Below are 16,742 nucleotides of genomic sequence, written 5' to 3'. Positions count from 1 at the left end.
AAAATTTCTGCGCCCTACAGCAAAGAAAATCTTCCCCATATGAACTGTATAGTGTTTAAGTATGTACAGTACACAGATTAAGTTTATATAGTAGTTAAGTAGAACTAATTCCTCCTTGAAAATACAACACACTGGATAACCCACGTGCTGTATGTTCCCCGACACACACCCCACTCCCCAGACAGTCTTATTAGGGACTCATGGACCCAACTCAGAATTTTCAGTAGACTTTTTTTTTCTTAAAGGAAAAAAAAAAAAAAAAAAATCAGTTTTGTGCCATGGAACCATTTTCTCATTTTAGTACCTCCCTGTCCCTCTCTTTTTCTCAATATGCACAGAATAGTTGTTGCAAACGAGAAAACAGAGCCACATACATGGCAAGTGAATTTTCAAGACAGTTGGACAGGACAGGACTCTAAATGCACATGCTTCTTGCAGACTAGATATCTGCAGGAGTTGAAGGCTAGAGGAAAATGGAAAAGCAAAAAGCCTGTGAAGTCTTAAGGAGTACACAGAAGATATTTTCTCTGGCAGAAAAAATAAATAAAAAATACTTGGAATAAAGCAATGGAGCTTTTAAAAAAGTAAACACCCCAGGACTAAGTTTTAAAAGTTAGGGCCAAAACTGTATGAGAAAGTAGCTGTAGGCTTTGCTAGGTTCTGATAAGTTTCTGACCCACTTCTTTCCCTCTGCAAGAGAGGTGGTCAGCCATACAATTCCAGTGTGGACCGGTGATGCCTGTAATGTGAGAAATCCTAACTGTAAACTGTTTTAGGGATGAAGAGAGTGAAAGTTACTTTTTCTTCTACATTGGGTCCTCAAAACAGCTTGCTGTGGGGTGGAATCCAAAAGGCAGCAGCCCACATCATGCTGTTCTCAGGCCTACAAATGGCACATTTAAACACTGGACATGCCAACAATCACTAAGCCAGCCTGAAGTTGCACCTTGCACATACTTGCAAATAAAAACAAGAAAAGGAGAATTGATTACATTTTCCTTAAGCATACTACGTACTTCAGCGTGCAACACAGGAGCAGCAATTTCTAAAAAGACATTATAAGTTCTGAGTAGTCAATAGTGCAAACAATATACACAGGTGGGCTAGAAACTGGGACAAGGGTACCAAGCGTGATGGTCTCTCTCCCCAGCACTAGCACAGGCTTCAAGTACCGTGACAGGGAGGGAGCTGCTCCCTCTTGCAGGCTTGCTCTTTTTCTCCTTTACCCTTCCAGGTGAAACTGTGCACAGCCCTGATCACCAGACCACAACACTGGCAACTATGAAGAGCAACCTAATCTGAAGACACCAAGCTGATATAAGCTTTAAATCACCACACTCAACTTTAATCAAACCAGCTGACCACAAATACATTGAGAAAGTGAGAAGGTGAGGGAGAGTATCTGGGAGAGTGAAAGAGGAAGGTTTACATCCATTAAAAGTGGTTGAGGAAGTGTGACTATTTCCCATAAAGGACAACATGTGTGTCAGACAACAGCAACTTTCTTACAAATCTGCTAATACTATGGGTTGTTTCAGAGGATCTATCCCTGCCACAAAGAACAGATGCATTCAGTACCATGTTTTAAAATGAAAACAAAATTTATCAAGTTTCTGTGCAAGACTTAGGACCACTGAGCTCAGAACTACTTGTCCCCCAGGACAGACCATCTTCACAATCCCTCTTTATTTGTAACTATTTGAAGGTAGGAAGCCAGACTAACTACAGTCCAGATACTCTTGAAGCAGAGTTTAACACACTTAGGAAGAGATTGTATGCTTAAAATAGCAACAGCTAAACCTAAGGACCTTGGTGGTGTCATCCTATCCACTGTTAGTTTTTTATATGAAGGTATCACAGAACAACACAACTTAAGCAGTGGATACCATTAACAAAAAAATGGGTCGTATTTTTGTATACTGTAGGTTAGAGAAGGTGCCTCTTCCTCCTTATTTTAGGTTTGCTTCTCCAATGCAAATCAGTACTGACCTCTACTGCTAGATTATCAGCATGTGTATTTACCAGGGAAAGGACTGCTAAATAACACAGAGATGGCATTTTCAAAAGCACATGCATACTGCACGACACGATTTTCTCAACATCTAGAAGTCAGAAGAGCTAAGGATATTTATATTCAGCCAAAAGACTGCTTACCAGGTGGGTATAAAAGTTGTTCCCACCACACAGATAAGGAAGTGAGATCCAGAGTTAAGAAGAAATCGTTGGGAACCTCATCCTCCACAGACATATTGCTAGTTTCCTACTTGGATACTCCTACTTACCCTACTCTAAGATCACCATGATGAAGATCACCATCTGCCTGCTGTGGAAGACCACACAAAAGATGATTTCCATTAAGAAAAAAGAGCAAGCATACGGTTAGTTTACATGGAATATCTAGAGCACTTCCCACACAGCTTAGCTTATTTTGCAGTAACATCCTCAGGTCACAAGCTTAAGTAGCTTACCCAAGGCTAGGCAGAGTCTGAGGACCTGTCCACATAGGGAGACTCAGGAAATGAATCTGAAATTAAACTTTAAAAAAGAACGAGCTAAGCACCACCCTAAGCTAGCACTTTCATTTAGAATTAGAGCCTTAATTCAGCTTAGCCTAATTCTTTCAGTTCTAAAAATGGGGACATTGACACAAGCCTGCTTCCAGACCTATTTATCTGAATCAGTTGAAGGCATTACTGCCTCCAGCTACTCATCACTGCTTTCCAGATGGAGGTTTCTACCCCACACAGCTATGACAGCAGAGTGATTCATGTGAGTGGTCCTGCTTACAGACAACTATATCAGCTGCAATTTAAAACAGGAGGTTTGCATTAATCTTAGCCTGTTATTAAAAGAGATCAGAGAGCACTCAAAAAAAAAAAAAAAAAAAAAAAAGCACCACTATTCAAAGGGTAACCTGCAGGAACTGGAACTATAACCCCTCCTTGCCAGGCAGAAGTAGGCATCCAAAGGTTGCAGCTCCTTAAATCTGCACAGATGTTTACAGAATGAACATCTGCCCACAACCTTGTTGGAGAGTGTAAGTAAGTGAGACAATTGCCCAGGATGCACACCTGACTACCCAAGGTAAAACCATACATAAGTGAGCCAAGGGTGAGAGAGACTCACGGGCTAGGGCCCCGGCGAAAGATGAGGCTGAATTCATCGACAAGACATAGACTATAAGCTTGATGAGATCTCAATATTCAATTACTGCTACATGGCTGTGCTTTAAAGTATGAAGGTGCTTTTGGCCTCTGTGACCTTAATTATGGAGACTTATTTACCCCATGTTGTTTTATGGCTGGTAATAGATTGTAACATGCCAGTCACCTCACAGGTAAAATTGCTTCCTAGACAGTCTGAAAGAAGGGAAATAAGATGTTACGGGAGTTCTATGAGTCTCTGACAGCTTTTAAGGTAAACAAAGAGAGGGAGAGAGAAGAGAAAACATCCTTTATATTCCTATTTCTTTGCTCTACCTTCCCACACCTGGGGTACAGCAAAGCCAAATCCCCCTAGACAAGGTCTTGGCAACCCTATTTTCAATCTGTCTCACATGTCCCCTGAGGAAAATTGAGGAGAGAAATGGAGGGAGAAAGAGAGGGCGGAAGGTTGCTATATGCTGGGGTTATTTATTTTTTTGCACTGTAGAATGGAAACAAACCAAATGATTTAAATTTAGCATTCTTTTCTGAACTCAGGCCACTCATTACTATCCAGCAGTCTCTGACAGAGGAAGCAATGGATGTTCAGAGAGAGTACCCTACGTCTGCAAAAATGGAGAAATGACTTAACACATCCAATTATGTAATAACTGTTTACATCTAATATTTAAACCCTAAGTACCTCCTTTTTATGATTTTTTTTTTTTTTACTCTCCAATCCGTGTATCTTAGTCACATTAAATAACCTAAAAATGCAGGACCCCAAAGACAAAGAAAGCAATGCTGCAGCTAAACATTCATCTCACAGTGGCACCAAGGTTATAAATTCTGTGTCCTGTTTTCTACACTCCGACTGGAGATTATCTCATACAGGTGACATGCAGAAATAAGCCTGGATGAAAAGGGATAGGAAAGTAAGTTAAAGGAGGAAAAACATCCTTCTGCTTCCCCCCCCTCCCCACCAAGTCACACACATACCAATACGTTCTGCAGAGAAGAGCCTTCTTGACCAAAAAAAAAAAAATTCAGCTTTGAAAAGGGGAGAATTATTAGGGGAAAGCACAACTCATAATGGGAATGGATAGAAGACTTAGCTATATCACTGCTTTGCCTCAGTATATTATGAATGGAACATGAGGGGTATGTATTAAAAGAAAAACATATTTGATCTTTTTTTTTTTTTTTATATATATATATATAATCCCTAGAAATAATTGGTTCATATAAAGGGAACATACATATTTCTGGTTCTGTTCAGTACAGTAGGAAACAAAAGCCCATTCCTCTGCTTCCTAACGTCAAAGGGAACTATAGTGCTTTTAAAATAGAAAAAGCCATTAGGTACAGGAAAAGGCAAGAGCTTCATATCAAGCTGCAAACAGGAATGCTTAAGCACAAGGCATTCAGGCGATGGAAATGCATTCAGAGCGTTTAGCGCACAGGATTAATCGAATTATAATTTAATCATCTGATCAAACACTAATTAGCATAATCACTTGAGGGGAAAAGCTGCTAGAGGAACAGATGAAGAAACACCTTGGGCACCCAGCACATTTTAATGACGCAAGATCATGCACAGATTTTTATTTTTTTCCATAATGAAACACAACAGAGATGGAGGTTCACAGTGCTGAAAAAGCAGTTTAAATACTCTGGTCCTGTACCACACACAGTTCTCCAGCATGGGAGATGTTGAAGCTGAGTCTACAAATTATACCTTATTCAGATACAAGGAATAGCTCTAAAACCCCAGAAACAATCCGCTACCCTACTTTGCCAGATGAAGACTTGAGCATGAGCACACACTTTAGCCCACAGTGTTTCCATTATAATCATTCCTTGCTGTCTCCCCCAAGAGTCTCCCACATGAATGTTTAACTATAGATCACTTAGACGACCTTCAGGGATATAGCAAAGTATTAGCATCCTTTTACAAACTGCATTTAAAGTAATTAGTCTAAATCAGCACTACTGGGTTTTTCGGCTTAGAGCTGAGGGTGAGAATTGAAAGGAAGACATATTAAGAGAGTTATTCTGCCTAATATTGTCTAGATTTCCTGGTAAAATCACATCACTTTTCTAAAACAGAAACCTGGGTAGGTGAGAAAATCATCCCAATGCATACCCAAACAATCAAACAACACTTGTGTCTGGAGAGTGGGCAGGAAAAGATATGTATGGACAGAAGGAAGCCTGGAAGATTGTGTGGGAAGGTGGAAGGGGAGAAGCAGAATGCCGGGTGGAGAGGATCATAGGAATCATCTTTTGTTTATGTTAAAAAAAAAAAAAAAAAAAAGAAAAAGTAATTTATTCTTAAAAATAACTATCTTTTCAAATTGCTTATTCTGGACACTAAAAATATTTAAGTGATGAACTGCACCATTCATAGATAAGATTGGACTTGGAAAAAAGTTTCCTACAATATTATATAAGAAATCAAAATGATGAGCTGCTTACCTACATTTTAAAGATGCCAGATCATATAGGCTCAACGGTGAGCTAATTTAAATTGATTATATCCCTCTTACAGAGCTATACTAATAACCCTTTAGCCTTCTAAGAATGACTGCACATTAATAAAATAAGGTAACCAATTACCACATAAGGCCAGTATGCCCTAGGTTTTCTGCATACTGGGCACTATATGCAATTGGTGCAAGCAGCCTGGAGACTCTCAAGAGCATAGTGTGCAGCTTTCCACTGCAGCTGACATTTCCAAAAAGCAGCCCAGCAGCAAAGAGCTGTGTCAACAGTATATCACTTTAAGGCACTGTCACACTTTTAATAAGAAACGTGACTGATAGATGAATTAATAAAAGGATATAAATTAGTTTCTCACTAGCATTAAGGTAGAACCACCATCCTGCAAACTTTCCCAGATCAAAGAGGGAGGTCATATACCAGCATATATGGAGTCCATTTAATTAAAAAGCAAAAGTAATTTTATTAAAAAGTAAGATATTTTAAAATCACATAACTTTAAGTTGTTTTTACTATCTAGCTTGTTTCATTCTAAGCCCTGTCTTCAAAGACAGGAGATTCCACATCACTTCACACACACAAAAAAAGCAGTACAGTGAAGTGATGGGGGAGCGACATAGAGCTGGTAATGTTACTTAAGACTGCACCATGGTCAGAAATAATATGGAACACAAGAAAACCACCACCATTCATTTTGGGGACATGGTTTAGAGGTGGATTTGCAGTGTTTGGTGGATGGCTGAACTTGATCTTAAAGGTCTTTTCCAACCTAAACAATTCTATGATCTCCCTAAATCTCTCTTTTCTTACTGCCCTCTAAGAGTGCAACAGGCCTGAGCCAAACGATAGCATCCCCTGATGGTATCAGTAGTATAGCTCCCTGTTTCATCCACTTTCTGATGTCATGAGACCACCAACATTGTGCCATGTCCTAATTCTTTCATTTTTTATGAGCTAGCTATTTAATACATACTCCTCATTTTAAACAGAACTCTCTGAGCACAAGGCCCAATTCACTGGTCTTTGGAAATGCCAGAGCTAAGGTACTCAGCCAGCCATAATCCCCTCCTCTAATGAATGTCCACACTAGGGACCAAGATTGGTAGAGATGATGTAAGGTACAAGAGTAACTGCATTTGCATTATATAGTGGTCAAGCTTTTTTTTTTTTTTTCCTTTGAACACAGCTGAGACAAAAACACATTTTACTGATCAAAAAAAAAAAAAATCTCAAAACTTCTCAAAATTAAGGAGCAGTCAGACCGCTATTATGGAGCTGAGGAAAATATATATTTTTAAACTCATTAACTCCCTTTGTAATCACCAAAAAAAAAAAATCAGCATTCTTCTCTTCTATAGAAACATATTCTGAGATGTGGTAGGAATATTATAATTGTTTTTATCCACTAGGGACTAACTTTTGAACATAATAAATATGCACTGAACTGCTATAGCTACAGTTTCTTCAGATGGGTATTTCTTTTCCTCTGCATCACCTTTACACTCGCCTCTAGACCTTCAGACAAAAGCCTTTACCTCTGTCATCACACAGAGCTTGCAGGACCCAACACCCAGGGAGGGTCTGAGGAGCAGGGCCGGGTGTTCGGGCGCATGCTCCAAGCAGCCCCCCTTGCACCAAACCTGCCAGTTGTGGCTCCCAAAAGCAGAACAACAAATCACAGCTGCCAGTGTGTTTCTGTGAAAGCCTGACAGCTCAGCCTCTTTTTCTGAGGATTAATTATCTCCCTTCTGCCCAATAAAGGAGCTCAGTTTCTTTGTCCTTTGCTCAGACAGGGGACTCACACATCCTACCTTACAGCCGCACTGACATTCACAGGTCTGCTTTCTGTCCTTGATCCCCCTTCACTCGCACAAATACATTTGTTGTTTCAGTGGACAAACTTCTAGGGACAAGAAATACTTTTGCTGCCCAAATAAATACAAACAACTGTAAGAATAAGGTGGAGATAAAAGTGCATAAGGCCTCAAATTAAGCCTGTATCACAGTTGAAACAACATGAGCAGACATAAATGACAGAAAAGGCTGAACACAGGTAGGTAAAGGATAAAAACAGTCAGGAGTTTGACCTCTCCCTTCACAAAGCACAGAGGACCCACGTGGAATATCAGCTTGCTCCCTGGTACAGACCAGCAGCAATGTGGATATAGGAAACAGCAATGGGGAGTCCCAAAGCAACAGCTTGTTGGGTTCCCTACTCATGGTTCCTGTTAGTTCCTGTTAGCAAAGGAGCTGGTTCAGCCTTGCCTTCCCCACTGCAAACTGTGAAGCACAAAGACTTCAGAGCCTCCTGCCATAATGTATATGCGCTCAGACTTGGCCTCTGGACACCATCCTCCTGCTGCCCCACAGGGCTTCAGGCTCTTTGCCTTGCCTCTTCTCATCATACAACTTGCAATGCTGTCTAGATCTCTACACAGTTTGAAGCTCTCCCTTCTCCCTCCCTCACCTTATCCACCTGTTCATATCCCCTCCCTTCCCTTCTCCCCCCAAGCATCAATTTATGTACTTTTTAACACACACAAAAAGCCAAGAACAAAAAGCGCCATCCTCATCTGATATCACAACCAAACAGGGCAAGCATCTCCCATCACTTGTTGAGCCTTACTCTCTGTGCTTTCCATTCACCCTTGTAATGATAAAAAGCTGCTTTCTAGAACCCCCTATGCAATAAGGTTGAAAAAAAAAAAAAAGAAAAAAAAAAAACACCACACACACACACATTGCCAAGATGAAAGAGAAACCTTTGAGTCATACAACAGACCTAGGAAGAAAGGAAAGGTACAAAAGGAAGCTTCCCAAATATGTACAGCTGAAAGCATGAACTAGTATAAAGCAGATCATTACTCTAGACTACCAGGATTCACTTTATTATGCCAATAAGCTCTACAGACATATTGAGGCAACAGAGACTTCAGTGAGAATCTCCTAAATTAACTACCTATCATGACATAGTGAGGCCTAGCTTCATGTCTTTCAACTGCAGTTGCAACACAAACTATGGTCCACCTCTCTTCCCTGGAATACATGAACACCAGTATATTTTGATACTACCCACAGCAAACTACTTAATGGGAAGAGAAGTGTAGAGCCAGCTGGAGATGTAGGACGTTCTGGAAAGTGAACCACACTAGGCTTTCCTGTTTAAATTGAGTGCCACCTCAGTCTGGTCTGCTTGAATGACACTTTTTTCACTAAGCTCCTCCTCAAGGGACATCAGAATCAGCTTTTCTTAACAAAAAGGATTTTGTCAAGGACTGCCCCTATCCTTAGATCAAGGCAGAAGTGGTCTAACAGCATGTCATGCACTCACCTCTTCATTTTCAAGAGACTGACTTTATGCATTCAAGGTGTGATTCCCAGGTCAGGGCCAAAATCCCAAGTAACAGCCCCAGAGAAAATCCCAGGGAATTCCTTTATGCTTTCAGTTTTAGAATATAATACAGCTTATAAAAATAATAAATAACGATTTCTGATGGACAAAGCAATCATGCAAGCAAAAAACAGAGCTTTAATTTTATGCATCTCATTCCTGTGGTCTGGAAAAAAAGCAAATGATCAACCAGCATTTCAGTGCATTCAAATCCTACCATGCAATTCATCCAGTCCAGCACACATGGCAGCAACAGCACCTGGGTTTCTCCAAGGCTGTACATTTCAATACCCCACCTAGTCTTCTCTGTCAGGTTAAACAAAATATGTGTGTCAAAAGACTTACATTTGGTATTTTAACTTCATATTATTAAACCTCCAGGAGACTGAACTACATGTTATAATGGAGATGCCTCTAAAGAGCAGAGCTGAAAATACGCAAGCAGTTTTAAACCCTTTCTTTCATGACAACTTTCAGCAAATTCTTTAATTCTGTAGCACCAATAAAGTGGGACGGTGAAGGGCTGCCATTCACAAATGATGGAGACAAACACCCTTAATGTGCAGGTTTAGCATAAGCCACTTCTTGGCAAAACAACATGTAAAGATTTCATGCCAACAGATATTTATATGGACAGAGCAGCACTATGATCTTATCTACAGAATCACTGCGAGTAGATTACATAGATAAATGACTATTTGAAGCCACCGTGCAACGTAATTATATTCCAGTTGCATTGAAAGATTCTTGGTCCTTTCAGGAATCATGCTTCTGATATTCTTAAGATATTGGAGGGCTCCTCAAAACTTTCTTCAAAAATTACTTTAGATGACAGGAGGTTACCAAGGATACATTTTAGCCTAATACAAACAGAAATCTAAAGCCATAAATCTTCTGCATGGGATTACCATGCGATTAATTAGAAGAAAATAGCATCAGTACACTTGGACAGCAGAACAAGTGCCAGATATTCCATACACAGTAGCTTTTAAGCAATTACAAACTATGTATAAATATAGATATTGATATCAGAAGGAACTATATTCCCAGCACACGAGATTTAGAGATACACAAGCAGAACAGTTGTCTTCAGCTCTACAGCGGCCTGCATGTTAAGGCTTTGAATATTAATCAGTCCAACGGTTTCTCAGGTGGTGCAAATCCATTTCCTTGCATGTGTCCTTGTGCATCTGCCACACTGACATGCACCCGTGGGCTATTTTCAGATCAGTTCTCAGGCCATGCTGTGGCCCATGCCCCTGTGCTTGCGTAGGCTCTGTCCTTCTGGAAGCTTCAGCAGAGGCACATCAGCAATGCAGCTTGGGTCGCCGGGCTGCTCCCTCCCTCAGTTACCAGGGAGCTCCAGGGAGGCTGATGTTTAGTATGGAGGTGACTCTCTTTCTTCGAGTCTTTGCATTTAAAAATGTCTTTCTATAAATAGGATTGCCGGTTCACTCTTAAACCTTACTCCCTGCTTTCTAAGTAAAAATAGCTTAAACAGGGATGCTGGGAAGACTTGTTAATCTTTGTCACCCTCTCTGTCCATCCATTTGCCTTTCTTTCTTTCATCTGGGTGCATCATAATATCTGTTGCCCACTTCACTATGATAAATGCCCATTGATGAACCTCTTTCTGATGAGTAATCCAATACTCTAACAAAAAAAATACTTGAGATAATAAAAATGTGAATGGTGATATAAAAAGAAAAGCAATGACAATTGAAGCCCACAGTACATGAGGAATCTGTGGCTTGTTCTTAAAGAGGTTCTCTTCAGTGCTCCAAAACATTGTGCTGCGATAGGCTCTTATAAAATCTCTCTCATTTTATGAGATTTCATTTTTGAAAATATCAGTTGTTTGATGAAGTGCATTTAAAAGAAAGACAAAGATTGAGAAGATGGAGTTTCTTTTGTATAATAAAGTTGTTTGAAATTTTAATTTCATTGATTTCAAAACAGGTTAAAAGAAAGGAAGTGCTGTTTAAAATGGATTGTGAAATATCTCAAGCTATATTGTGAAACAAGTGTTTTAATGGCATACACCTACACATTCACCTTGAAATAATTGAGTATTCTGATCTACAGACCTGTATTGCTTAAACTGATTTTTTTTTTTACTACTTTTAGTTTCAGCAACTCAAAAGAAATAATTTCAAAAAAAAAAAAAAAAAAAAATCAAATAATTGTACCTTAGCATAATTAAGTTGAATGTAACATGTTTTTTCTTCCTTCTCCAGTTCTTAAAGTGAAAGCTGGAATTAGTGCATTCCCCAATGGAAATCTGAAAGATCTCTAGACTGACAGACCAAGACATAGCATGTTTCAATTAAAATCAAAGTCTAAATGAGTAGTACATTTGAAGAGGCCTTGATTTGACACGTTAACTATAGTAAACTTTAAGGGAAAAGAGTGCTATCCATATGTTTTACTCCTCAGTTCATTACCCGCAACCTCCCTCCACCCACCCCCCCCCCAAGACGTTCAGTTTCATATCTTTTTCTTGTTATCTTTTCAATGTTTATTGAATAGGTAAAAGAGATTATTTTCACTCTCCAATCACCACTGGCCCTGAGAAAATGACATATTCATGAGGACACTTATCCAGGCAGAGAGACAAAAAGTTGAGGTCCATCCTGAGCACAGCTGCTGCTGTAATCAGAGCCTTGCACAGCTCATGTGCTACAGGAACTTTACAGATGAGCTGCTCATTAAAACCCACAAGATTTTCCCAAATAATCTAATTTAATGGTATATTACATGACAAAATTTACTCAAAAACAAACAAAATTGAAAACAACTCAAAACTTCTCTGGATGCAGCATCATTGAGGAGACGCCCCTGAAATCAGCAAGAAAACCAGCACATAGCTGCAAGCTACTTCGCAGGGTTTATGGTTTTGTTTTTATCATTTACAGAAATCAACCTAACTTTAAACTGTTCCCAAAACGACCTTCATTGTACACACACATCTGTTATTCAGCCCTTGTGGAAAGAAAATGCAGTGTCCACTAGTCAAAAAGTTTAGTGACCACTTATTTAAAGAAAAAAAAAAAAAAAAAAGACAAAACGCCTCCTTTGGGTACCGTGCATTTTCACTGCTTGTCAGAAATGCCGCCAGACTCGTGTGGTTTGCTGCCCACTAGTGTCGTGTGGCACCAGCTCAGCCGTGCCGGCAGCATCCTGCATCAAGCCACGCTAAGGCCTGGGGTCATCCCTCCTGAGCACAGCCCAGGGTGAAGGCTTTCTTTTGAAATGGGAATAGAGATCTCCAGTGTGCTTGGACTTCTTAGCTATTACAGATTTCTCTATTAGACATCGGGTAATGAATTAATAGCTATTTGTAGCTGATGGGTAACACAAGATTAGAAACACCATCAGCTGTGTTGTGCTTTCCACAAACATACAGTCACCTCAATGCTTCCTGCACATGCAGTGACACTTCTAAGGAAAAGATTTGGTTATGCAGTTCCACATAAGCTATACACATACTACAATGTTTCTACAAAGATTTTAGAGATGATTTCTCTTCCTTAAATGTTTCGTGCCTAGCACAGTCACCATTTTCTTTGGAGTGCATCACTGGCACCACCAGCACTATCGATGCTGCTCCTCCTCCAGCCTAACCCCTGCTCTCAGCTCAGTGTGCTGCTCTTCTCAGTATTCTAGTGCACTACTAAAACCCATAGTTGTAGACACAGGGAGAGGGAAAGAGATGTGTGTGTACTCTAGACTTGCAGGTTCAAATGGGAAGTCATTTTAATGGGAATTTATTTTTAGTGTCAACTGTACTGCATCGTGTGTCTCCTGATGCTCCGTTCATTTCAGCAGAACTCTGGACACCAGGCACATAAGTAATGCAGCCAGAAAGCAGACTGCAAATTGGTTCAGCATACCTATACCACAGATTAAATGCTATTGGATGATATTAATTTCTGAAAAGAGCACCCTTAATTCTGAACTAACTTTATCACACAAAATTATAACCAGGATTTTGAAGGAGGGTGTTCTCTTTTCATAGTCTCCCCTCCCTGCTATCAGCAAAATACCCCCTTACTGGTTATGACCAGGCTATAACGGACTTTCTTCATCAGCACCGTTGAATGTACATGTTTGCTTATGGAATACTTCAGTATAGTAACATAGAAGGCAGTACAGGTACAGTAATCTTGAAGATAATTTCAAGTATTGCTCAGGATTGTAACTGAGCATGACTCAGGTTTTCACAGTGGTGAATGCAGCTGCATAGCTCCCACTGATGTCTGTACAGTCCCGTGCACTTATTAAGGTTGAAATGCATTTACTAGGGCTGCAGTACGTTTGTGGTTAACAGTACCTGTTACCTGTATTTTTAAGAAACTCTCAGCATGGAGAGTTTAAAGCCTTTATAAATCAAAGAACTTTAACAGGGTATTTGGGAAGGTTTTGTTTCAGGTTTCAGAAATACTAATTGGATGTAACAGCATGTCAGTATTTTATTGTCCCCAGAAGGAAGCTGTTTTACAAACACAAAGCCTACCCAGTGGCACCACTCATATCTAATTTGACAAAATGTATTTGTGCTGAGTGACTGCAGGGAAATATGGGGGCCAATCTTGCTATTGTTATTCTGATAATTTCCATTATCTTCAGTAGAAATTTAGCCCAAGACAACAACTACAGGGTTAAAAAATGAATTAACACTTTATGGGTTTAAGCTACCTATTCCTCCCTTCCCCCCAAAAAAGAAAAAAAAAAAAAAACACATAATGTCACAGATTATAAACATGAACAATCTTACACATTTTAAGGTTAAAATTAGAATGAGATGTAACACAGTTGAAAACCACTCATACATGTACTTGTTTTTGAAGTTAATTCAGTATGGTTCCATAAGGAGTTAAATAAGAAGCTAAATAAGCTTCGGTAGCTTCAGCATCTCCCCCCTCCTCAAAGATATAGTCATAGAAGAACACTACCTCTCACACAATGGAATTAGATATAGTTATAGATAGAATAATGAAAACAAATGTATATGTGACATTTCTATTTATATATGCAGTCATTTCCTTCAAAGAGATACATATCTGATATGACAGTGCATTAAAACCTGAAGTCCTTTAAAAATATTATTCTCTGACTCTTGGCTCTGATACAATAGTCAGAAATAAAACTGAACAACTTGGGTTTTATTATTAGTACTACTGAATATGAAGATAGGTGTCAGTTCCAAAATTTTCCTTTAAAAAGGTTCAAAATGCATACCTATATTGACATCAGGTATGATGTCAGAAATAAAAACACTTAAGTTTGCAAAGAATCATTGAACCATCCATTAAGTGTTTCTACAATGCTTTTATCTTACAATACCAGCATACATAAAATATTTTATTTTAGTAACCTGGAGGCACAAGTGCATAAACATCGCTGCATGACAGTATAGAATCTATGCAGATGCATGTACCACTTACATTTTACACTATTAAAAACAAAAACATTTGGAATCCAATTTCCTGTTTGACCGTGGTCCAAAAACACATGGATACTGAAAGTGAAATTACTACTTACTTCATAGATAAAGGAGTAAATTAAAGCAATTTCTATATTATTTCAACCTCGTAAAGTAAAATTATTCGGTTCCTTCAAAATCCTTTGGGGGAGAAGGGAACTACCTAACTTGGAGCATATGATATATATATATATATAATCAGTACAGCAGACGAAAGTATATATGTTCTTTTTAAAAAACGTAAGATTTCTGTATAGAAAGAGTGTTCCTTTCTGTGCAAATCTAGGATTAACTGAACGGCACTGGTAAAAAAAATAGATATACTTTCAGACTGATTCTGTCTCATTGATAGCGAGTATCTCCTTCCAAGAGATCTGCCTGAATAGAACAGAGAAAGGCACAGTGCTGCCTGACACAAATAAATAAATAAATAAGCAAGCAACCTCTTAATGTTAAAACTTGTTGCAGTTGTCTTACTGCTAGACAAAATGAAAAAATGTAAAGTTTAAGGTTTGAAGATTTTCAGTCATTTTGCATTCTGCAGTACTTGGAACATGAAAAAATCTCAAGATAGCCCTAAACACATGCTTAAGATTCACCTCCTGATTTATGACCTATCCAGCTAGTTGCACTGGACTGGCCATGCCTGTCAATGCATTTTCTCATCCAGTGTATACTTAAGCAGATGTGAAGACACCCTCATCCAGCATTCATCCCTCACCCTCTGGTAGAGGTTCAATTATTTGTATCTTCCAGGAAAGCCTTACGCTCTGCCCTCTGCTTCTCTCCCATTCATTCAATGCAAGAATCATTTTCCCACTCTACCTGCTTTGCCTATATTGGAAATTGTGTGTTTAATCTTTCTGTTTTAACTGTCAGGGTGTAATGTATTACAGGCAATGCTATGTTCTCAAATCCGAGAAGCAGGTGATGTAGTGGAATAGCTAGAATCACACACTACAGCAGAATTTGTTTTCCATCCTTAAAACCGCACCGATAACACACATCTTAATAAAAGTTATGCAGTTTAAACATGTTTTATGTGACTCTTTTCAATCACATATACCAAGTGCTCCTAAATACCCCCATCCACTACTTAAAATAATAATACTCGAGAAGCTACAAAAAAAAAAAAAAAAAAAAAAGGTCAGAGAGTTTGCAGAATGAAGAGAAAATAAAACAGAATAGGTTTATCCTCATTACATCTCCACTCTAATTTCTCCTTCCTAACTTTATAATCGACTGTCTCGAACATTTTCAGATGATGTAATGCTTATCCGTGCATATTTTTACATAAGTGACTGAGGGGGGGATAAAAAAGCAAACTACCGGGGAGCAGGTAGATTTTTAGTGAAATAACGGAGAGGAAATAATCTGAAAGTATTTGAAAAAAAAATACTAAGGAAAGGAAAAAAAAATAAGAAAAGAAAAAAAAAATGAAATTGTTAGGTGAAAGCGCGGGGCGATTAAGAAGCAAAGGTAAAAGCAGGAAAGGTCTCAGCGCGAAAGCTGGGGATGAAAGCCCTTCAGACAGCCTCCGCGCACTCAGCCGGCACTTAGCAAAAATTCCGCACTCGGGCGGTTCGGGAGGCGAGGGAAAGCGCCTCCATCCCCAGCCCTGCCAGCCCCGTCTTCCCCCGCCCGGCGGGGACCGGCGGCTCCCGAGGCGCCTTCGCCCTTCTCCCGGCGGCCGCGTCCGGCACAAAGGGCGCCGCGGCGACCCTCGCCCCTCTCCCGGCAAGCCGAGGGGACCCCCCCGCGCCGCGCTCACCGTGCGAGATGCTGTGGAGCAAGGCGACGGCCAACATCCACATGCCCCCGCCGCTGCCCCTCGCCCGCCGCGCCCACGGCCGGGCCGGAGCCGCCAGGCAGCGCGCACCGGGTCCGGCCGCCTGGGCCGGGGGCTGCTGGCAGCCTGCGGGGCCGCCGGTCCGCGCAGCGAGCGCTCAGCCCCGCCTGCAGCCCCGCGGCTCCGCCGACGCTCGCCTGCCGGCTCTCGGGCGGGGGAAGAGGCGGCCGGCGGCGGGGGCGGGCGGCGGGGGCGCGGCGCCCAGGTGCGTCCTCGGCGCGGGGAGACGCCCGCGGGGCCGCGCCGGCAGGGCCACAGGTGAGGAGCGGGGCCTCCGGCGCCGGCACCCGAGCATCCCCGGCCCAGGCGGCCGGCCCGCAGCCCGCAGCCCCCAGCGCCGAGACCCCAGCCCCGGCCAGCCGGCTCCTCACG

General features: G+C 40.8%; 1 protein-coding gene across 1 annotated transcript in view; it reads right to left on the bottom strand.

Moving 5' to 3' along the window:
• The window catches only part of DSCAM (DS cell adhesion molecule), a 477,876-nt gene extending 461,134 nt beyond the window's left edge, over window positions 1–16,742 (bottom strand). The window contains exon 1 of the mRNA XM_084536387.1: window positions 16,293–16,742. Coding sequence (XP_084392513.1) covers window positions 16,293–16,335 — 43 coding nt within the window. The 5' untranslated portion in view covers window positions 16,336–16,742. The remainder of the gene's footprint in view (window positions 1–16,292) is intronic.

Source organism: Aythya ferina, assembly GCF_964211825.1.
Source record: "Aythya ferina genome assembly, chromosome: 1".
Lineage (NCBI taxonomy): Eukaryota > Metazoa > Chordata > Aves > Anseriformes > Anatidae > Aythya > Aythya ferina.
This window is presented reverse-complemented; position numbering and strand designations above follow the sequence as displayed.